This window comes from Siniperca chuatsi, linkage group LG24, assembly GCF_020085105.1.
Source record: "Siniperca chuatsi isolate FFG_IHB_CAS linkage group LG24, ASM2008510v1, whole genome shotgun sequence".
NCBI classification, from domain to species: domain Eukaryota; kingdom Metazoa; phylum Chordata; class Actinopteri; order Centrarchiformes; family Sinipercidae; genus Siniperca; species Siniperca chuatsi.
The window spans coordinates 16,991,970-17,012,760 of record NC_058065.1 but is presented as its reverse complement, the minus strand read 5'-3'; the positions used below and the strand labels follow the sequence as shown (position 1 = coordinate 17,012,760).

Genomic DNA, 20,791 nt, shown 5'->3' with positions numbered 1-20,791 from the left:
ATCCTCACCGTGCTTGCCGGCTTGTCCAGGTGGGTGTGGATGCGGTTCAGCAGGAAGATGATGGCATCCTCAACTCACAGCCGGGGCTGGTATGCAAACTGAAGGGGGTCCAGGAGGGGTCTGACCATGGGCCGCAGCTGTTCCAGCACCAGTCTCTCCAGGGTCTTCATTATGTGGGAGGTCAGTGCCACCGGTCTGTAGTCCTTGGAGCCACAGGGAAGCGGCGTCTTCGGCACAGGAACGAGACAAGATGTCTTCCACAGAACAGGGACCCTTTGAAAACTCAGGCTCAGGTTGAAGACATGTTGAAGAACTCCACATAGCTGGGGGGCACAGGCTTTTAGCAGCCCAGGGCTAATTCCATTGGGGGCCTGCAGCCTTGTTTGAGTGGAGTTTCATCAGCTGTCCTCTCACTTGGTCAGTAGTCAGGCACACAGCAGAGGTTACAGGCGGGGGAGGGGGGGAGTCATTAGTGTGAAGAGGGCCATTAGCCTGAAAGCCAGTTGAGGGAGGAGTAGGACGCTCCCAGGAAGATGGAGGAGGTGGGAGCAGAGGACTCTGAGGAGTCTGAGGGCCAACAGCAGCTGAGTTAGAGGGGGGATGAGCAGGAGCCGGTGGGTCGAATCTGTTAAAGAACAGATAAGTTTGTTGGCCCTGTCAAAGCTGCCTTCAACTCCTCTGCTGCCAGTCGGTCTGAAGCCAGTGATGCTCTTTATGCCACTCCAGACCTCTCTCATCTTATTCTGCTGGAGTTTCAACTCCAGCTTCCTCCTGCACTTCTCCTTGGCCTCCCTGATTTTCACCTTCATGTCAGCCTGGACTGCACTCACCTCCTCCCTATTACCATTAGTAAAGGCCCTCCTCTTGACATTCAGGATGTCCTTGATGTCCTTTGTTACCCACGGTTCACGATAACAATGGACCACCTTAGTTGGAACATTGCAGTCCACACAGAAGTTAATGTAGCCAGTGATGCACTCAGTGGGCCCATCAATGTCCTCTCCATGAGGCTCACAGAGTGTATCCCAGTTTGTCACTTCAAAACATTCCTGCAGTGTCTCATAGGTATCCTCTGACCATCTCCTCACTGTCCTTGTGGTCGCATGCTGCCTTTTAACCAGAGGCGCATAGCAGGGTTTGAGATGAACCAGGTTGTGGTCCGACCTGCCCAAGGGGGGGAAGGGGGAAGAGCTGTATAAGTCCTTAACGTTAGCATACAGTAGGTCCAGTGTCCTCTCCTCTCTAGTAGGACAACACACATACTGGGTGAAATTAGTCAGTGTTGTTGAAACACTGACATGGTTGAAGGCACCTGAGATTAATATGAGTGCACTCAGGTGTTGAGTCTGGAGTTGTGCTATGGCGGTGTGAATGCCGTCGCATGCCGATGCAGGTGGATGCCCCCCTTGTGTCCTGGATTGTTGACTACCTGACTGGCAGACCATAGCATGTGTGTCGGACTGTCGGACAGCGTGGTCAGCAACACTGGGGTCCCCCCAGGGGACTGTCCTCTCTCCCTTCCTCTTTACCATCTACAACACAAACTTCAGCTACCACACAGAGTCCTGCCACCTTCAGAAGTTTTCTGATGACTCTGCTGTGGTGGGATGTATCAGCGGTGGTGATGAGTACAGGGCTGCGGTGGGTAACTTTGTCTCATGTCTCAAGTCTAAGGAGCTGGCTGTGGATCTACGAAGGGCCAAGGCACCAGTGACCCCGGTTTCCATCCAGGGGGTCAGTGTGGATATTGTAGAGGAGTACAAGTACCTGGGAGTACACATGGACAATAAACTGGACTGGGCTAAGAACACTCAAGCTGTTTACAGGAAGGGCCAGAGCTGCCTCTATTTTCTGAGGAGGCTGAGGTCCTTCAACATCTGCCGGACAATGTTGAAGATGTTTTGTGAGTCTGTGGTGGCCAGTGCTATCCTAAATGCTGTTGCATGCTGGCACAGCAAGTTGAGGGTAGCAGATGCTAACAGACTCAACAAACTGATCCGTAAGGCCAGTGACATTGTGATGGTGGCGCTGGACTCTCTGGTGGTGGTGTCAGAGAGGAGGATGCTGGCCAAACTACATGCCATCTTGGACAGTTTCTCCCACCCACTCCATGACGTGCTGGTCAAACAAAAGAGTACCTTCAGCAGAAGACTCATCCCCCCAAAAAGCACCACAGAGCGCCACAGGAAGTCATTCCTGCCTGTGGCCATCAAACTCTTTAACTCCTCCCTCTAAGTGTTAGTCTATATGACCCTAAGTCATTAAACTGGACATTGATCATTAACATCACTGCAATACTAATATTGTGCAATATTCTGTGTTAATACTGCTGTGCAATATACTCTTTTCTTTAAAATTCCCTACTTATTGATATTTATTCATACTTCTATTACTGCTGTGCAGTATCCACCGTCTCATAATCATCTTAATCTGCTACACTTAACTTGACAGTTCATGCACTATTACTTACTACTTGTATTATTACATTGTATTATTATACCGTACATACTTATCATCAACCGGTAAATCCACTTTGTACTTTACACTTATTTTAATTTTATACTTATATTCACTTTGTACCTAATTTATCTTACATGTATTATAGTGTATTATATTTTGATTTGCTTAGTACTTCTATTCCTGTGTGCATTGACGTGATAGTGAGCAGCTGTAACAAAAGAGTTTCCCCTCGGGGATCAATAAAGTATTTCTGATTCTGATTCTTACTGCTGTTACTCTTCATATTAAAGAAATTGGTATGTTCCAGCGGATAAGGTCTTCCTCAATGTTTTTTAGTAATTGAGTGAAGTTTAGCATATATAGCTCTGACAGCTTGGTGGAGATATTGATAAAGATATCTGATATTACCTGTTGTTAGTGTGAAAGGTAGTTTTTTCATTGCAGTCGTCCAGCCTTCCTCACAGTGACATATTTGTTGATTTTGACCAGTTTATAGAATAGTCTGAAATTTTTGAGAAACTGGAGATAAGATTTGAGATTAATATAAGAGATGTTGGTTTTATTTGATATAAAAGTATGTCATCTGCATATAAGCTGATTTTGTGGTGGAAGTGTTTTGTTTGTATGTCTTTGACAAACGGATGATAAGAGTGGTTTGATGAAGATTGCAAAAAGTGATGGAGAGAGTGGACAACCTTGTCTTGAGCCTCAATGAAGTATAAAACGTGAGGTACTGCATTCATTGTCACAGTGGTATAGATCCTTATAGTAATCATGGAAGATCTGGTTTATGTTATTTGGGTTATGATTTAGGTTTCCATGTAGATCTTTGATTGCTATTATCAGTGTTTTTTCATTATGTTAAAAAAAAGCTCTTTGCATAAGACATTGGGTTTTTTGATGTGTAATTTTTTGCTAAAATCTGTCAGTTAGGAGTGAGGTATTGAACTGCCTAGGGGTTGGGTCTGTTTCATGTACTAGGTCGAAGCTGATTGGTCCATGGTCTGACATAATTACTGGATGAATTTCAGGGTTGCTGATTTGCGATATTACAGACTTACTATCTAGGAAGTCATCTATTCTGGAATAGCTTTTATGGGAAGGTGCGTAGTAGGAATATTCTCTGTTTGATAGATTTTTTGATCACCAACAATCAGCAAGATCCAAATCCTTCATGTAGTGTTTTTTGTGTCACAAGAGTGCCATGACCTGTAGTTATTTCCAGTGTTTGATCTGTCTAGGGTTGGGTTGAGGACTGTGTTGAAGTCTCCTCCTATTATTAGAGTCAGAGAATTCCATGATGTGCGAGAATACTGTGTGAAAAAAATCAGGATTTTCATCATTGGAGCCATAAATCTTGACTATTGTTATTTTCACACAAGTCCATTAATAATAACAAGGCGGCCGTCTAGTCTACAACTGTATTTTTGTTTTGGGATTGGAACCTTTTTAATAGAATAGCAGCACCTCTTTTATTTTATTACATGATGGAGAAAATATATGGCACGCTTTGCTGGTTAGCCAAAGTAGATATAATAATGCAGTGTGCATTCTGACTTCTGGGGGTAACTTCAAGAATTAGGTTGAGTACATTTACTTTTTTCTGCTTGACTGTGCGCTATCTGCTGTGTGTCACGGATACGCCAGGCTCCACCATCCACTAATCCATGGGTTCCCAAACTTTTGAGACCGCGACCCCCCAATATTGGACTGCCATGTCCCTTGTTAATGAGCGATATACATATGCTTTCTGATGACTAAACTAACGATTTTTGCCTGGTGGATGAAAACGTAAGACTCAAGCTGCCTGTAACACGCGTACAGCGTTGGCTGGCGCCTTGGAGCAATTATAACTTTGTATTCAGAAAAAACGCCTAATGTGATGGATGGGCACTGTGCGCGGAGCAAAGCAGGTCCACTCTAGGTTCAATTTTGGAGATCGCCACACGCAGATCATCTTCCACATTAAGCCATGACCTGTGTTTATTCTTAATGTAAGTCAGCGCGGAGAATGTCTTTTCGCATAAATACGTTGAGCCAAATTGCATGAGTACATCCAACGCAGCTTTCGACAACTGAATATTCCAGCGCGACAGAAACCCAGAACTCATCCAGAGTCTTGCCATCAAATGCCGTCCTCAGGCTTCGATCGGCTGAAAGTTCTATCAGCGCATCTTCCATATCTGACGCCAGATGAGTTGTCGTGGTTACATTGAATGGTGACCTTATCCAGTCATATTGGTCGGGAGCGTTTCCTTCAGGGAAATACTTATGAAAGTGATCCAAAAGGGACTGAAGGTGAGCAGTAATAGACGCCTTGATGCTGTTAACACTGAGTGCATTTTCCTCCATGAATTCTTCCAGTTCAGAAAACATGTCTATGCGTCCCATTTCCACTCTCTCTCTCCAACGCACCAGCTTTCTCGCAAATGCCTGCACTTTATCATTAAGGTACAAGATGTTTGTGTTTTCACCTTGCAGGGACACATTAAGTCCGTTGAGTTTTTCAAAAATACATGACAAATATGCCAGTCTTGTCACCCAGTCAGGATCAGACAGATGCTCAGCAAGTGGGGATCTTTGGTCTGTGAGGAAAATGCGCACCTCATCCCGCAGCTCGTACAGGGGTCTCAGCACATTTCCTCGAGACAGCCACCTGACTTCTGTGTGCAGGAGCAGGCCTTTGTGCTCTGATCCCATTTCATTACAGAGAGTGGAAAACAGTCGTGTGTTCAGTTGACGTGATTTTTTGTACTTAACAATCTTCACAGCAGTGTCAAGAACATGTTTAAACTCTGCATTTATGGTTTTGCATGTGAGGGCTTCTTCTGTGTATGATGCAGTGCGTAAAACTGAGGTGAGGTGCAACTTGGAGGACTCGTGCCTTTAGTCCTTTCTTTTTTCCCAGCATTGCCCCAGCTCCGTCTGTGCACACTGATATGCACTCGCCCCAAGATAGTCCTTCATCTTTAAGTTTGCTGTCCAGTTTATTGAAAATGTCCTCACCTGTGCATGATCCCTCCAGTTGCGTACAAAATAACATTTCCTCATTTAGTTTCCCCTCAAAAATATATCTGACAAATACAAGGAGTTGAGCGGTGCTGGACACGTCTGTGGATTCATCCAGTTGTAAGGCGTACCTCCTACTCTTCTTCACTCTGTCAATCAGTTGACACTTAATATCCTGAGCCCTTTCTGTAATGCGGCGGGATACAGTCCCATCAGAGAGCGGCACTTGTTCCAGCTCAGCGGCCAGTTTATCTCCATGCATGATGCGACTCATAACTATTGCTGCTGGTGTGATTAAAGTTTCTCCAATGGTGTGTAGCGTTTTGGTCTGTGCAAATTAAATATGCCACCTCATATGAAGCCCTCTGATCTTTAGTGGGGATAGTTGTTTGTTTAATAAGGACTTTCTTTTGTCCCTGTAACTCTTTCTCCTTTCTGCGGAAAAAGTCAGTGGGTTTATCTGTGAGGCTGGGGTGTTTGGTATTCAGGTGTCTTTGCATTTTCACGGGCTTCAGACTCTCATGTGCGAGGACTTCGGAGCACACAACGCATTGAGGGTGTTGTACCTGATTTATAACAATGCAATGTATTTTCTGGCTTTCGAGGAGGGATGGTCCGTTTGCGGGGCATGGGTTTGGCGGGCTGCCCTTCCAGAGGTGGAGGGTAGTCCTGGCGGCTCATCCTCTTCTCTGCCCTCTGCATTTTTCGCTGATCCCGCTCTCTCATCAGCAGACATCTTTGCTCCCTTCTCTTTTTCTTTTGATGTTAATAACCACCGTTTCATTTTTGATCAAGTTTAGATCTCAAAATAGACAATAGCTGTTTAGCAAAACACTAAATGTGCATCTAGCTAGCGCATGTTGTTGTGCTGTAAATTGTGACTGACGCCGTCACTTAACTGTTGTAATTAATTAATCGGATCAAACAAAGTTTTATTTCCAGTTTATTTTAATTATCATAAATTCATAATCGCATCATTACAACCTTTTTTTAACATATAAAAAAATAAAAAAATAAATAAATTAAGTTTCTGGAAATGATCTTGCGACCCCCCCACCCCCCCACTCCGCCCCCCACTTTGGGAACTGCTGCGGTAATCATCCACACCTGCTCCCAATCACACTCCTGCTCCCCATTAGCTCCCAATCACAGCCTGCATAAAAGCCCTGCACTCACCTCAGTCTGTGTCCGACCTCGGTTGTAACAAGGACTCCCTATGCTACTCAGCATAACCCTAATTCTCCAGTGATCTCCTGTCTCCAGCGTTCTCCCTCTCCAGCAATCTCCCTCTCCAGAGGGTCTTCCCTCTAACAGACTTCCCCATCTCCATTCCAGCATACCTGTTCTACCTGGCTGTTATACAATAAAACCATCTGTCTCCATATCGGTGTCCCCTGCCTGTCTGTCCATAACAGAAGGTCGGACCTTACTGAAAGGATTACAGCCCTGAGCCCCGATGACCCCTTCCCGGACCTGGAGGATGTTATCCGATGATATCTCCTCACCCATCAACCTCTAGTCATGCCAACCACCGCTGGCTATTAGCATGATTTCCCAACTTAAGACCTTCTCAGACTCAGCAGAGGACTGCGAGGGATTTTTGTTGCGGTGTTCCCTGGACTTCAGCCTATAGCAACACCAGTATCCCACCGAGCGATCCAAGGTGGCCTTCTTGGTTTCCTGGCTCGACGGACCAGCGCTCCGCTGGGCAGCAGACATCTGATCGCGAGATGAGGTTGTCACCCAATCTTTTCGCCATTTCGCTACACACCTCAGGAAAGCGTTCGGCATCCCAGTCATGGATTCGTCAGCCCGCACCTCTAACGGCCAATCTCCAGCCTACTAATCCGCGACTTGCCTGCACCGGAGCTCCACCGCCCAGCTGCTCGCCTACTCCGTCGACGCCTTCAGTTCCTGCTCCACCGACGCCTCCAGTCCCAGCGCCGCGGCCACCTCCAGTCCCAGCGCCATCACTCCATGCTGGATCACAGCAGCCTTCACTCTCCGCCGGACCGCAGCAGCTCCTCGCCCCCGGACTCCCTGCTGGATCGCAGTCGATTCCTTTCCCGGCTGGATCACAGCAGCTCCCTGGACTCCCTGCTGGATTGCAGTCGCCTCCTTTCCCAGCTAGCTCGCAGCAGCACCAATCCCTAGCCGATGCTGGATTGCAACCACCTCCTCTTCTGGATGGATCGCAGCACGCCGCAGGACCGACTGCTGGGTCACAACAAGCCGCTGAACTATTGGCTGGGTCACAGCAGCAGCCTTACCCTCCTTCTCGACCAGAGTGGCAGGTTCCGGACTCCCGGACACCACTGGTCCAGCTCGCTCCTCTGCCAGTCATCCCATCACCAGCTCCCTGTCCTGCTGTCCCGTCGCCGGGTCCCTGTCCTGCTGTCCCAATGCCGGCTTCCTGTCCGGCTGCTCCGTTGACCCCTGATCTAGTTCGCCGGCCTCCAGATGGCTCCCGCCTTTGCCGCAGATCTCCAGGGGGTCCTCACCTTCGCCACCAGGTTCCAGAGGGTCCTCGCCTTCGCTGCCAGGTTCCAGAGGGTCCCAGCCTTCGCCTCAAGCCTCCAGAGGGTCCCCGCCACCGGCTTCCTGTGACTCTCCATCTTCACCATCGGCCTCCTGTGACCTTCCGGCCACCGGCATTCCGCCAGGCCTCCAGATGGGGTTGATCTTCACAACAGACTGCTTGAGATCAGCTCCGCACCTATCAAGCCCCCGGGTCCTCAGCTCCATGCCAAACCATCCTCCGGGTCGTCCGTCCGAGGCTCCCAACTCCCCACCTGTCCAGGCTCCGGGTCATCCGTCCGAGGCTCCCAACTCTGCACATGCCCAAACCCCGGCCGTTCGCCCAGATTAACCCGCTCCCCGTGGTGCTGGACGACCACCACGTCGGGAGGTTTTTTCGGCCCTCGGGAGCTGGCCGTGGAGGGGGGGTACTGTCACGGATACGCCAGGCTCCACCATCCACTAATCATCCACACCTGCTCCCAATCACACTCCTGCTCCCCATTAGTTCCCAATCACAGCTTGCATAAAAGCCCTGCACTCACCTCAGTCTGTGTCCGACCTCGGTTGTAACTAGGACTCCCTATGCTACTCAGCATAACTCTTATTCGCCAGCGATCTCCTGTCTCCAGCGTTCTCCCTCTCCATTCCCCTGTCTCCAGCAATCTCCCTCTCCAGCAGGTCTTCCCTCTAACAGTCTTCCCCATCTCCATACCGGCATGCCTGGTCTACCTGGCTGTTATCCAATAAAACCATCTGTCTCCATATCAGCGTCCCCTGCCTGTCTGTCCGTAACACTGTTGGTTAACAAACATTTTAGTCTAATTGTGTGCTGTCGTTGTGTTGTTAGTAGACTTGATTGTAGGCTGTTCTTATGGTGTCAGTTGACTATAATCTAGTTAGTCTCCTGCTCTGTTTTTTCTGTTTTTATTGAATTTTAACCACTGGTATTAGTAAATCGTGCTGTCAGGTAAACTATCAGTTAGACCAAAACAGAATACCAAGAACAGACTAAGGTTTGTGCAAGCTAGGGTTAACTGCACTGAGGGGTGTGGTGAACAAACTTTATTCTTAAAACAGTTTAGGATTTCTAGAAATCACACTTCTTCCCTATCTGCTTAACTGTTTGTTGAGCTGTCGGTGGAAACAAGTTTCCAAGTTGCCCCAGCATGCAGCAGGTAGAAGGTAGCGGACGCCAACAGACTCAACAAACTGATCCGTAAGGCCAGTGACATTGTGGGGGTGGAGCTGGACTCTCTGGCGGTGGTGTCAGAGAGGAGGATGCTGGCCAAACTACACGCCATCTTGGACAGTGTCTCCCACCCACTCCATGACGTGCTGGTCAAGCAAAGGAGCACCTTCAGCGGTAGACTCATCCCCCCCCCAAAAAGCACCACAGAGCGCCACAGGAAGTCATTCCTGCCTGTGGCCATCAAACTCTTTAACTCCTCCCTCTAAGGGTTAGTCTGTATGACCCTAGGTCACTAAACTGGACATTGATCATTACATCTCTGCCATAATTGAATAATTGTGCAATATTCTGTGTACTACTCCTGTGCAATATTAGATTTCCCATGATAGTTTTTCTTATTTATTGTTATTGATATTATATACGCTATTACGCTCAACAGTACATGCACCTCTGCTTATTTCTTATTACATTGTATTATTATACTGTATTATCATCATCAACCGGTAAACCCACTTGGTACTTCACACTTAGTTTATCTTATACTTATACCCACCTGATATTTATTTATTTTCTGACCTCTTTTTATAGTGTTTTATAGTGTATCATATTGTTTGCTAGTACTTTCTTCTGTGTGCACTGACGTAAAGGCGAGCTACTGTAACAAAGAGTTTCCCTATGGGGATCAATAAAGTATTTCTGATTCTGATATTGCCAGGCCACCACCACTAGGGTCATTGTATTGCTAATTAAAAGGGAGTGTGGTTAGTACGTCTGCAGTCAATTGAGCAATCAGCACCTGTGTTTAAAAAGTCACTCCATGTTTGAAGGGGCAACCTCATCATACAGGGACTCATACAAAGACTAAGGAGTCTTTCGCAGGAGTCCTTTGTGGGAGGGCCTCTCTAATCTTATCTACTCCACCCGCTTCACACACCCAACAACTTCTCACAGGGGGCCTGTGGATCTGCAAGTCAGCTTCTTGCAAGGCTGAGTTAATCTCTGGTTCCGCCTTCTTGCAATCTCTGGACTTCCTTGCTCTCACTGAGACTTGGATCACACCTGAGAACACTTCCACCCCTACAGCCCTCTCTCAGCCTACTCCTTCACCCACACACACAGACCCGCCTGCAGAGGGGGTGGCAGTAGTTTGATAATCTCTCTCAAATGGAGATTTTCTCTCTACTTGCTTCTACACTTAACTGCTTCTTTTGAATTTCAAGCTGTGTCTGTTACTTATCCGGTGAAATTGAACATTGCTCTACCACCCATTAGGTCCTCTCTGGGAATTCTTGGAGGAATTAGACGTTCTCCTATTGAACATCCCTGAAGATAGCCCCCGTTTGTACTTCTTGATGATTTTAACATGCAGACAGAGAAGTTAAAAGCTGACTTATTACCTTTACTTTCTTCTTTTGCTCTTTCCCTGTCCTCTACCCACAAAGCTGGTAACCAACTCGAGCTTATATTCCCCAGGAACTGCTCAACCATTCACGTCTCTGACCACTTCCTCATATACTACTCTCTCCCCCTCTCTCTTCTACACATACTATCCCTATCCGCCTCTATCTATCTTGCCTCATCTGTCCTCTCAGCTCTCCGCTCACTTGACTCCTTCTCACTCTTGCCCCCTGACTCTACCACGGACACTCTTATCTCTGCTTTGTCCTCATCCCTGGACTCGCTCTGTCCTCTCACCTCTGGGCACCTGAAAGAAAATGGCGCAAATCCAAGCGCTCTGAGGACCTCCTTGCCTATCAATCACTTCTCTCCTTTCTCTGCCTCCTGATCTGCAACTAAAAGCTATTTCTTTAAATCCAAAATTCAATCTTGCTTCTCCAACCCCAAAAAACTTCTTCTTTACCCTCATTAACCCCCCCCACCCCACCAAGCGACTTTGTTAACTACTTAAAAAATATTAATGACATATACTCGTCACTTTCCCACCCACCTGCTGACACCACCTGTCCTATATTCACCTCTTCATCTCCTATCCTAATTTCCTGTTCATCCCTCTCTGGCAGCATGAATCTCTGCGTCTGACATCTCTCAGTGGATGTCTGCACACCACCTGAAGCTCAGCCTTAACATGACTGAACTGCTCTTCCTTCCAGGGAAGGCATCTCCCATCCATGACCTCTCCATTACCATTGGGAACTCTGTGGAGTCCCCGGCTCAGACTGCAAGGAATCTGGGTGTGACAATGGATGACCAGCTGTCCTTCACTGCCAACATCGCTACGACAACCCGCTCCTGCAGATTCATCCTCCACAACATCAGAAGGATACATCCATTCCTCACCCAGGAGGTGCAGGTTCTGGTCCAGGTTCTTGTCATCTTGTACCTAGAATACTGTAACTTGCTCCTGGCTGGTGTGCCTGCATGTGCCATCTGACCTCTAAAGTTCATCCAGAATGCAGCAGCTTGGCTGGTCTTCAACCTACCGAAGCTCTCCCACACCCTGCATTGGCAACAGCTAGCTGCTTGAATCCAATTCAAGACACTTGCCTACCATGCTGCGAATGGCTCAGACCTATCCTACCTCCAGGACATGGTCAAACCATACACCCAGTCCACTATGCTCTGCTACTGCTAGTCGGCTTGCTGTTTAGTTTCCAGGCCCCACAATGGTGGAACAAGCTCCTCACTGACATCAGGACAGCAGAAACTCTTACACATCTTCCATCACAGACTGAAAATTCATCTGCTTGAAGCAGTCCAGCATATTTGATGAAGCTGATGTACTTCCATGATTCTTGCAATTTTTGGGTTATGTCCACATGGTTGAATGCACTTATTGTAAGTTGCTTTGGATAAAAGTATCAGCTCAATAAATGTAACGTAAAATATATTCTGCGCTTCCAAACTAACATTGGATAATATTTTATAGGACAAAAGTTGCCCACTACATACAACAAAGTGATCTGCTTTGGAGCTACATTTGTCATGTCAAATCATCCATCGTTTACTGCATGTCAACCCATGAATGGTTTTAGAGTTCATTTAACAGTTTAATATGCTTTATTAGCTTTTAATAGTTTAACAGTAGTTCCAACTGATATAACAGAGCTAACTCAAGTGGAAACATCTTTATCTCAATTTTAACTGCCTCGACCAATTCTGCATCTAGTTACCTCCACTCACAGCTTTCCATTGACTTTAAATGCATTTGTACAACATTTAAATTCTGCCATGCTTAAAATAATAATAAAACACTGGCAAAATGGGTTGAGCCTATATTTAAATGAACAAACATGACTTAAAATATGGTACATCTGTAATCAGTAGTACATACCTTTTCTGGAGAAGCTGAAGGGTTGAACCTGTTGGCACAGACCAGGAAAGAGTCAGGTTGAGGTTTGCCGTTCTTCACCTCTGGATCATCACCCAGAACAATGTGGTCAAACAGACTGAAGAAGTCTTGGTGTTGGCTTGTCTTCAACTTGTACGTCATACTGGCTGAGCTGGTTGCCACTGCAATGGGGATATTGTGTTTCTGCAGATGGTGCACCAGTTTCTCCACACCTAATGGTACACATGTTGAAAAATGAGACTTAAGGTTAAACTAATAAATGAGTTTATATATATAAAACACTAACGTTTTCAAAAATGATACCTGTTGATATGGAGCGCCTTCCAAGACAACTGTTGGTGAATACGTTTTTATTCCTATTTCTAATTTCAATGGTGACCAGAGAGCAGAGCAGAGTTGTGGGAGGATTTTAATCTACAGCTTCAAGGATGACAGGCTATAAAACCTGAAATAAAAACTCCCTCAAGGAACACACTCTTACAACTTCTCACTCTTCTCACCTGTTAGGTGAAGAGAACATGGACACTGAATGTCCCAGTTAACTTGGCTGCTCCATGCTACCACTACACCATACTTTACAGCTGCATCACAATTCTGAATCTTATAGTCCACATATCTAGACTAAATATGTCACAAATAGCTGACAAGGCTGTCCCATTCAGAATCAGAAATACTTTCTTGATCCCCGTAGAGAAACTCTTTGTTACAGTAGCTCGCCTTTACGTCAGTGCACACAGGAGAAAGTACTAGCAAACAATATGATACACCATAAAACACTATAAAAACAGGTCAGAAAATAAATTCAATTAAATTCCAAAGGCCCATCCAAATTCAGAAAATACAGCAAATTAATTGTTTGAATTTGGATCAGTCATCAGTCACAGGTTAATATATCACTTAAACTAGACCAATAAAAAAGCCACTGCAAGGTCTAAATAATGAAAGCCAAGCAATAACTCTGATGTTTGTTCTTGTAGGAGCCCTTATACTTGCCTTTAACTACCAGTCGTGTGAGCAAGATTGCTACCTCATGGTTGCTGCGATCCTCCGTTGGTTGTGCATGTGCTCGGAAATTTAGCACTACACATCTGCAAAATGCATTTAGCCCTTGACTAGTTGAGGCAGTATGTCAGGATGTGAAGTAAGATAAGCAGTAGATTCTTAACAAACCACAATAGTGGCAGAAAGTTCTGAAGAGAAACTAGGAGAGCTGGACCACAGTTACCCACGCACAACAAAGGTCGAGGTGACCATTTAAGTGTTGCCATGTTTGGTCATGTTTACTTCTGATATTCTGGTGTTATCCATGGAAAATTCAGACCTTGTCTGTCCCTTAGTGAATTCATTTTTTAATACTTTAAGTAAACACAAAGTAGACAGTATGTGACCAATGCTGCTTGCATCACAGCTGCTTGTCTACATGTATGCATTAGGCTCTTAGAAGCCTGGTTATATTGTTTATAATAGGGCATCATAGAAACATCTAAGTGATATTATCAGGAACTGTTTGCCAGTTGTGATATTATCAGGAACTGTTTGCCAGTTGTCCATCATGTGTTAAAGGTAAATGTCACAAATTTTTCTGTAATCTCAGGTATCATAGAACTGGCCCCAGTGGTATTTACCATTGAAGGCAACTTCTTGGTTATGAACTTGGAAATGTGGGCCATCGCTATGGCTACAATACTCAGCACCGCACAGCACATGTAGTAGACTGCAGTGTGCAGAGCTGAGGAGACGTAGTGGAGTCAAAGCGATGTGTTCACAGTAAGTTGCTAACTAGTTTGTGAAACACATTGCTGGAAAGTTGACAAACAATGAACCCATAATTTTCCCCTTTCAATATAACTCTTAATATAACCCTGTCCCTGACAATTGTCATGTCACTCATGCTTATCACAGCTGTTTGCTGTATTAGCAAGGTAGCTAGCCAGCTATAGTATGTCAGTCATTAACAGCTTGAAAAGTAAGCGTCAGAGCATCTCTTCGTCACCGTTGTGACGTCGTTGTGGTTTGACTCTGTTGAGTGTTGACTTCACGCTATGTTGTTGCCTAGTTGGTGAGATGAAATGCTGGAAAGTAAATAAATAACCTCTCCATACTGGAGTCACGGAAGCCGGATACGTTGAACGTTTCCCCTGAACGTTTATAGCAAAGGCGCTGTTGATCTCATGACTCGGCAGCAGCAAACCATGAGTTAATGTTAGTGATCGACTATTATACATTTACAGTGGAATATTGCTATAGATAACATGTTTTGATAAGCAAGAAAAAAACATTTCTGATTGGAGTTCAATTCATTGAAATAATAGTTCAGAATCGGAACAAAGCTGTAGCATAAATCTCATAGCTTGATAGAATGGAGAATATGTGGTTTAGTAGAGAGCAGTGGTGGAATGTAACTATGTACATTTAGTACTGTACTTTAGTACAATTTAGAGGTACTTGTACTTTACTTGATTATTTCAAGTAGCTGAAGCTGGAAATTGAAGGGGTGATGTTCAATGTTGTGAGTGGTTATGCCCCACAGGTAGGATGTGAGTTAGAAGAGAAGCAGAAATTCTGGAGTGAGTTAGATGAAGTGATGCAGAGCATCCCCAGAGGTGAGAGAGTGGTGATTGGTGCAGATTTCAATGGGCATGTAGGTGAAGGGAACAGAGGTGACGAGAATGTGATGGGCAGGTTTGGTCTTCAGGACAGGAACGCAGAAGGACAGATGGTGGTAGACTTTGCAAAGAGGATGGAAATGGCTGTAGTGAACACTTTCTTCCAGAAGAGGCAGGAACATAGGGTGACATATAAGAGCGGAGGTAGAAGCACTCAGGTGGACTACATCTTGTGTACACAACGTAATCTGAAAGAGACCAGTGACTGTAAAGTAGTGGTAGGGGAGAGTGTAGCCAGACAACACAGGATGGTAGTGTGTAAAAAGACTCTGGTGGTGAGGAAGATGAAGAGGACAAAGGCAGAGCAGAGGACAAAGTGGTGTAAGTTGAAAAAGGAAGAATGTCGTGTCGTTTTCAGGGAGGAGCTGAGACAGACTCTGGGTGGTTAGGAAGTGCTCCCAGATGACTGGACCACTACAGCTAATGTGATCAGGGAGAGAGGTCGGAGGGTACTCGGTGTGTCATCTGGAAAGAGGGAAGTGGACAAGGAGACTTGGTGGTGGAACGAGGAAGTTCAGGAGTGTATACAGAGAAAGAGGTTATCTAAGAAGAAGTGGGACACTGAGAGGACTGAAGAGAGTAGACAGGAGTACAGGGAGATGCACCGTAAGGTGAAGGTAGAGGTGGCAAAGGCCAAACAAAGAGCATATGAGGACTTGTACGCTAGGTTGGACACTAAAAAGGGAGAGGTGGATTTGGACAGGTTGGCCAGACAAAGAGATAGAGATGGGAAGGATGTGCAGCAGGTTAGGGTGATTTAAAGATAGGGATGGAAATATATTGGCAGGTGCCAGGAGTGTGATGGGAAGATGGAAGGAGTACTTTGAAGAGTTGATGAATGAGGAAAATGAAAGGGAACGAAGAGTAGAAGAGGTGACTGGTGTGGAGCAGGAAGTAGCAAAGATTAGCAAGCATGAAGTGAGGAGGACGGTAGAGTAGAGTTTCTGACTAGTTTGTTTAACAAAATCTTGGAGAGTGAGAGGATGCCCGAGGAATGGAGGAGAAGTGTACTGGTGCCATTTTTTAAGAACAAGTGAGATGTGCAGAGCTGTGGCAACTACAGAGGAATAAAGCTGATGAGCCATACAATGAAGTTGTGGGAAAGAGTAGTGGAAGCTAGGCTAAGGGCAGAGGTGAGCATTTGTGAGCAGCAATATGGTTTCATGCCTAGAAAGAGTACAACAGATGCAGTATTTGCTTTGAGGATGCTGATGGAGAAGTACAGAGAAGGTCATAGGGAGTTGCATTGTGTTTTCGTAGATTTAGACAAAGCGGATGACAGGGTGCCGAGAGAGGAGCTGTGGTACTGTATGAGGAAGTCTGGAGTGGCAGAGAAGTATGTTAGAGTGGTGCAGGACATGTATGAGAGCTGTAAGACCATGGTGAGGTGTGCTGTAGGTGTGACAGAGAATTTCAAGGTGGAGGTGGGTCTGCATCAAGGATCAGCTCTGAGCCCTTTCTTGTTTGCTCTGGTGATGGACAGGCTGACAGATGAGGTTAGACAGGAATCTTCATGGATTATGATGTTTGCGGATGACATTGTGATTTGTAGTGAGAGCAGGGAGCAGGTGGAGGAAAATCTAGAGAGATGGAGGTCTGCTCTGGAAAACAGAGGAATGAAGCTTAGCCGCAGTAAGACAGAATACATGTGTGTCAATGAGAGGGACCCAGGTGGAACGGTGAGGTTACAGGGAGCAGAGGTGAAGAAGGTGCAGGACTTTAAGTACTTAGGGTCAACGGTGCAGAGCAATGGAGACTGTGGAAAAGAGGTGAAGAGGCGAGTGCAAGCAGGTTGGAACGGGTGGAGAAAAGTGTCAGGTGTGTTGTGTGAAAAAAGAGTATCAGCAAGAATGAAAGGAAAGGTGTTCAAGACAGTGGCAAGACCAGCGATGTTGTACATCTTAGAGACAGTGGCACTGAAGAAAAGACAAGAGGCAGAGCTGGAGGTAGCAGAGCTTAAGATGTTGAGGTTCTCTTTGGGAGTGACGAGGATGGACAGGATCAGGAATGAGTACATCAGAGGGACAGCTCATGTTAGATGTTTCGGAGATAAAGTCAGAGAGGCCAGATTGATGTGGTTTGGACATGTTCAGAGGAGAGACTGTGAATATATTAGTAGAAGGGTGCTGAGATTGGAGCTGCCAGGCAGGAGGTCTAGAGGAAGACCAAAGAGGAGATTTATGGATGTAGTGAGAGGAGGACATGAAGTTAATTGGTGTGAGTGAAGAGGATGCAGAGGACAGGGTTAGATGGAGGCACATGATTCGCTGTGGCGACCCCTGAAAGGGAACAGCCGAAAGGAGAAGAAGGAGAAGACAGTAGTGATGTTTATTTAACTATATATAATTTTTTCTTTATTTTCTCAGTGTTCATTTCTAGAATTGGTTGACAATGTACATAAAATTATTGAACATGTTAAAGACTATTTAACTTAAATATTCTTTAATAAAGTTATTTGTTGGTAGCCTTCTGAGTACCTTTGCATAGTCATATCGGTGCAAAATCAGTGCACAATCCATATAGAAAATTTTCATTCCAGCTCAAAAATTCAATATTTCGGCCGCCATGTCGGTAATCGGTGAATGTTTCCCTTTTAAAATCGGTATCCCATACAGTATGGCCTCAAAAATCCCATACTGTACGAGCTCTATTTTGTAGTGGAGGTGGGCCACCTTACCAGAATCAAACTAACATCATTAAAAATTATTACACATATATGTGAATGAAAGAATGTAAACTAGGTGGCGGCACAAGAGACTCCTATTCAGCAATGAGAAAGGTAAAAAATCTCCCACAGTTGCACGTATCACCAAGTAAATGTAAGAAGGTACTATGGGGACATTAATGAAAGCATGATAATATGGCCTGATCGCTTCTCATACAGCCATCTAGTGTTATGGTCGTGATATAAACAGGTGAAATCAAATTCTCAAGTATAGATCAAAACCTATGCTGTAGTTATCTACGACAGTACTGCTGTAACCACCACCATAAACCCTCCACAAAGTTCTTTTGTGGCCTGCACACATTGGAAAATTGGGACGCAGCTTATGTTAGAGGAAAATTTTTCTACCAATTAAACAGATGTCCTACTGTACATAGTCCATTAAAACTAAAACTACTTATTTTTTTATATTAACAAAGAAATCAAATTCTCTTACTCAGAGCGCCTGATCAGAGGTGCCTATATGTACCAGCATGCATTGCATGTGAGGTTCTCAACAGTGGATACTTGCTCTTTGTTAAATAGCATGAGTAGCACAGATGAAATGCTTTCCATTATAATTCAATGATGAAATGACATTCTAAGGATGAAATCCAGACATCAATTGATGAATTATATTATGAGCATCTGCTGCACCTGCTCAATCACCATCCTTATGTAACACAAATGGACACAATTATTAGATGTGCTTTTCTTTCTGAACCAATTTCTACTGTTCATGTTAACAGAAACAAATGGTCTTTATGATAATTAGACTGACTAGTTATACCATGAGGTAAAGTAGCACACTGGATTAAAAGAACCCTCGCTCAGAAATGATGACATGACTCACCATATACATAAAACTGAAATCTAAACTGTCAAAATCAAGCTGTCACAGTAGAGACCTACTTGAATTTGTTATTGGTCATTATTATGGGCCTTATAATAAATTATTAATAATAAAATAATTAACTGCAGCTTTAGTACTGAATATCAGAACAAAATATTGCCGTTTTTATGCACACATGCCCCAACAGTTGCATAGCTGCATACACTGGCCCAACATACACATATGTACATAAACAGAAGAAGCAGCACTCTTACATGTAGAATTAAGAGGACAGCAGCCCATACAAGAGCTTATGATAGGCCACTCTTGAGCTGAGAACAAATCACTTGTATTTTACTGTTTTATATTTGTTTTCTTTTGTGAAAGCCTAAAATATGGCATTGAATGTCAAATGACATGGCAAATCAGGCATACCTGGCAAGAGTTTGGCAGAGGGAAAGATCTGTTCTTGTATTTGTCTGCTTTCAGCAAGGAGTTCCTCAGCTGCCATGGGAAGCTCCAGAGTGTCCCGAATAATTTGGGCAGCATCCAGGGCCTTTTTACCCATCACTGATGACTTCACGTCCCATGTGTACGGCTTTCCAAAGCGGTCACATATTTCCTTGAAGGACACAGTGTACAGTCGCTCTGTGTCTAAAATGAGAAAACACAAAAAGAAAATGAATAGCTTTCAATTTAATGTCATTTAGGACTGAATATGAATGGAAACCTTTGGTACACTGCCACAAACCTATTTTATCTTGAAAATGAACAGAGAAGATCATCAAGTCAAAAGTAAATGTATACATTGCCTTATACTGTAAAAAGTGCAGCATTCAACATTATTTCCTAACTAGACAACAGAACTCACACCTCACTAAATTAGCTATAATGGAAAGCATTTCATCTGTGCTACTCATGCTATTGAACAAAGGCATGCAATGCATGCTGGTACATCTGGGCACCTTTGATCAGGCACTCTGAGTGAGGAAATTAGGCCTCCTAGGTTAATCCAGCCATGCAGAATACATAGTAGGCGTGATATCAGTGTCTTCATTCTATATTAAATCAGGTAAACTGTGTCTTATCCATCATATCAAAGCTGGAACACACTGACTGTTGATGTCTTAATTGTAATGAAAAGCCAGAACGACGTTCATATATGGATCTCAGTATAACAATTAAGCAGCAAACAAAGATTTGAATCCAAGCATCTCCCAGTCTAATCGTAGCAGTGTCTCGGCACCAGTCCCACTCCAGACTGTCATCTTTTTGTTAGATTTAACGTTTGGAAATTACATTATCATGGTTAAATATACATTAAATGAAAGCCCAGACGTATTCCTTTCACGGATAAGACAGTGTCAAACGGTGCTTTAGTAGTGCTATCAAGCTTAACATCATTAAAACATAAGGTAATTTGTAGTGGCTGGGTTTAATGGTAGCTATAATCACCAAGCATAACGTAATACATTTTATATATTAAGTAACATTAATGTTACACATGCCAACAATTCACCATGCACGATTAACGTTACGAACTAAGTGAATGAATGAGTTTCTGTTTCAGCGTAGCTTTAGCGTAGGTGCAACCTCGTATGAAATGAACAAAACTTAGAAAGATATAAACACACAAAGTACGTTTCAAGACCTAATAATAATCCATCCATGTCGAAAATGACATGGCTCACAGGTTTGTAGGTGCTGCTTGACAGAGACATGTTTTACTCATGAGTTTAGTTCCGCTTCGGATATGACTTTACGGGGACAAAGAAAAACTAACACCGATACATGTGTCCTAGCATAAAAAACTGCTAATAACGTGTAATGCTCCAATAACAGCCTCAAAGAAGGTTTTTACACATTCTTTACAAAACTGGTTCGGAGAAAACTAAACACAAATGAAATTATTTTGTCTGAAATTGAACTTAAGCATGTTCAGAGATACTTTTTGGTCGTCCCAGCCCAATAGCTAACGGGAAATGAAGTCCACACTAAAGTCCTGTGCCATTTATATTTTTAAGCTTCTCATCAAAAGGTTTTTTTGTTTGTTATGCATTAAACACTAAAAACAATCTTACAAACGGTGGGAAAAACAGAA

At 44.4% G+C, this 20,791-nt stretch overlaps 1 protein-coding gene across 2 annotated transcripts in view; it reads right to left on the bottom strand.

Moving 5' to 3' along the window:
* The window catches only part of LOC122872201 (pseudouridine 5'-phosphatase), a 60,808-nt gene extending 40,342 nt beyond the window's left edge, over window positions 1-20,466 (bottom strand). Inside the window, exons 1-3 of one of the 2 annotated variants that reach the window (XM_044188119.1) lie at window positions 20,342-20,466; window positions 19,126-19,344; window positions 12,471-12,700 (exon numbers count right to left, since the gene is read on the bottom strand). In XM_044188119.1, the coding sequence (XP_044044054.1) occupies window positions 12,471-12,700; window positions 19,126-19,344; window positions 20,342-20,411 (519 nt within the window). In that variant the 5' untranslated portion in view covers window positions 20,412-20,466. Of the gene's footprint in view, window positions 1-12,470; window positions 12,701-19,125; window positions 19,345-19,441; window positions 19,491-20,341 lie in introns of those variants that run through there. The other variant, XM_044188118.1, reaches the window with a different exon arrangement.
* Between the last annotated feature and the right edge of the window lie 325 nt (window positions 20,467-20,791).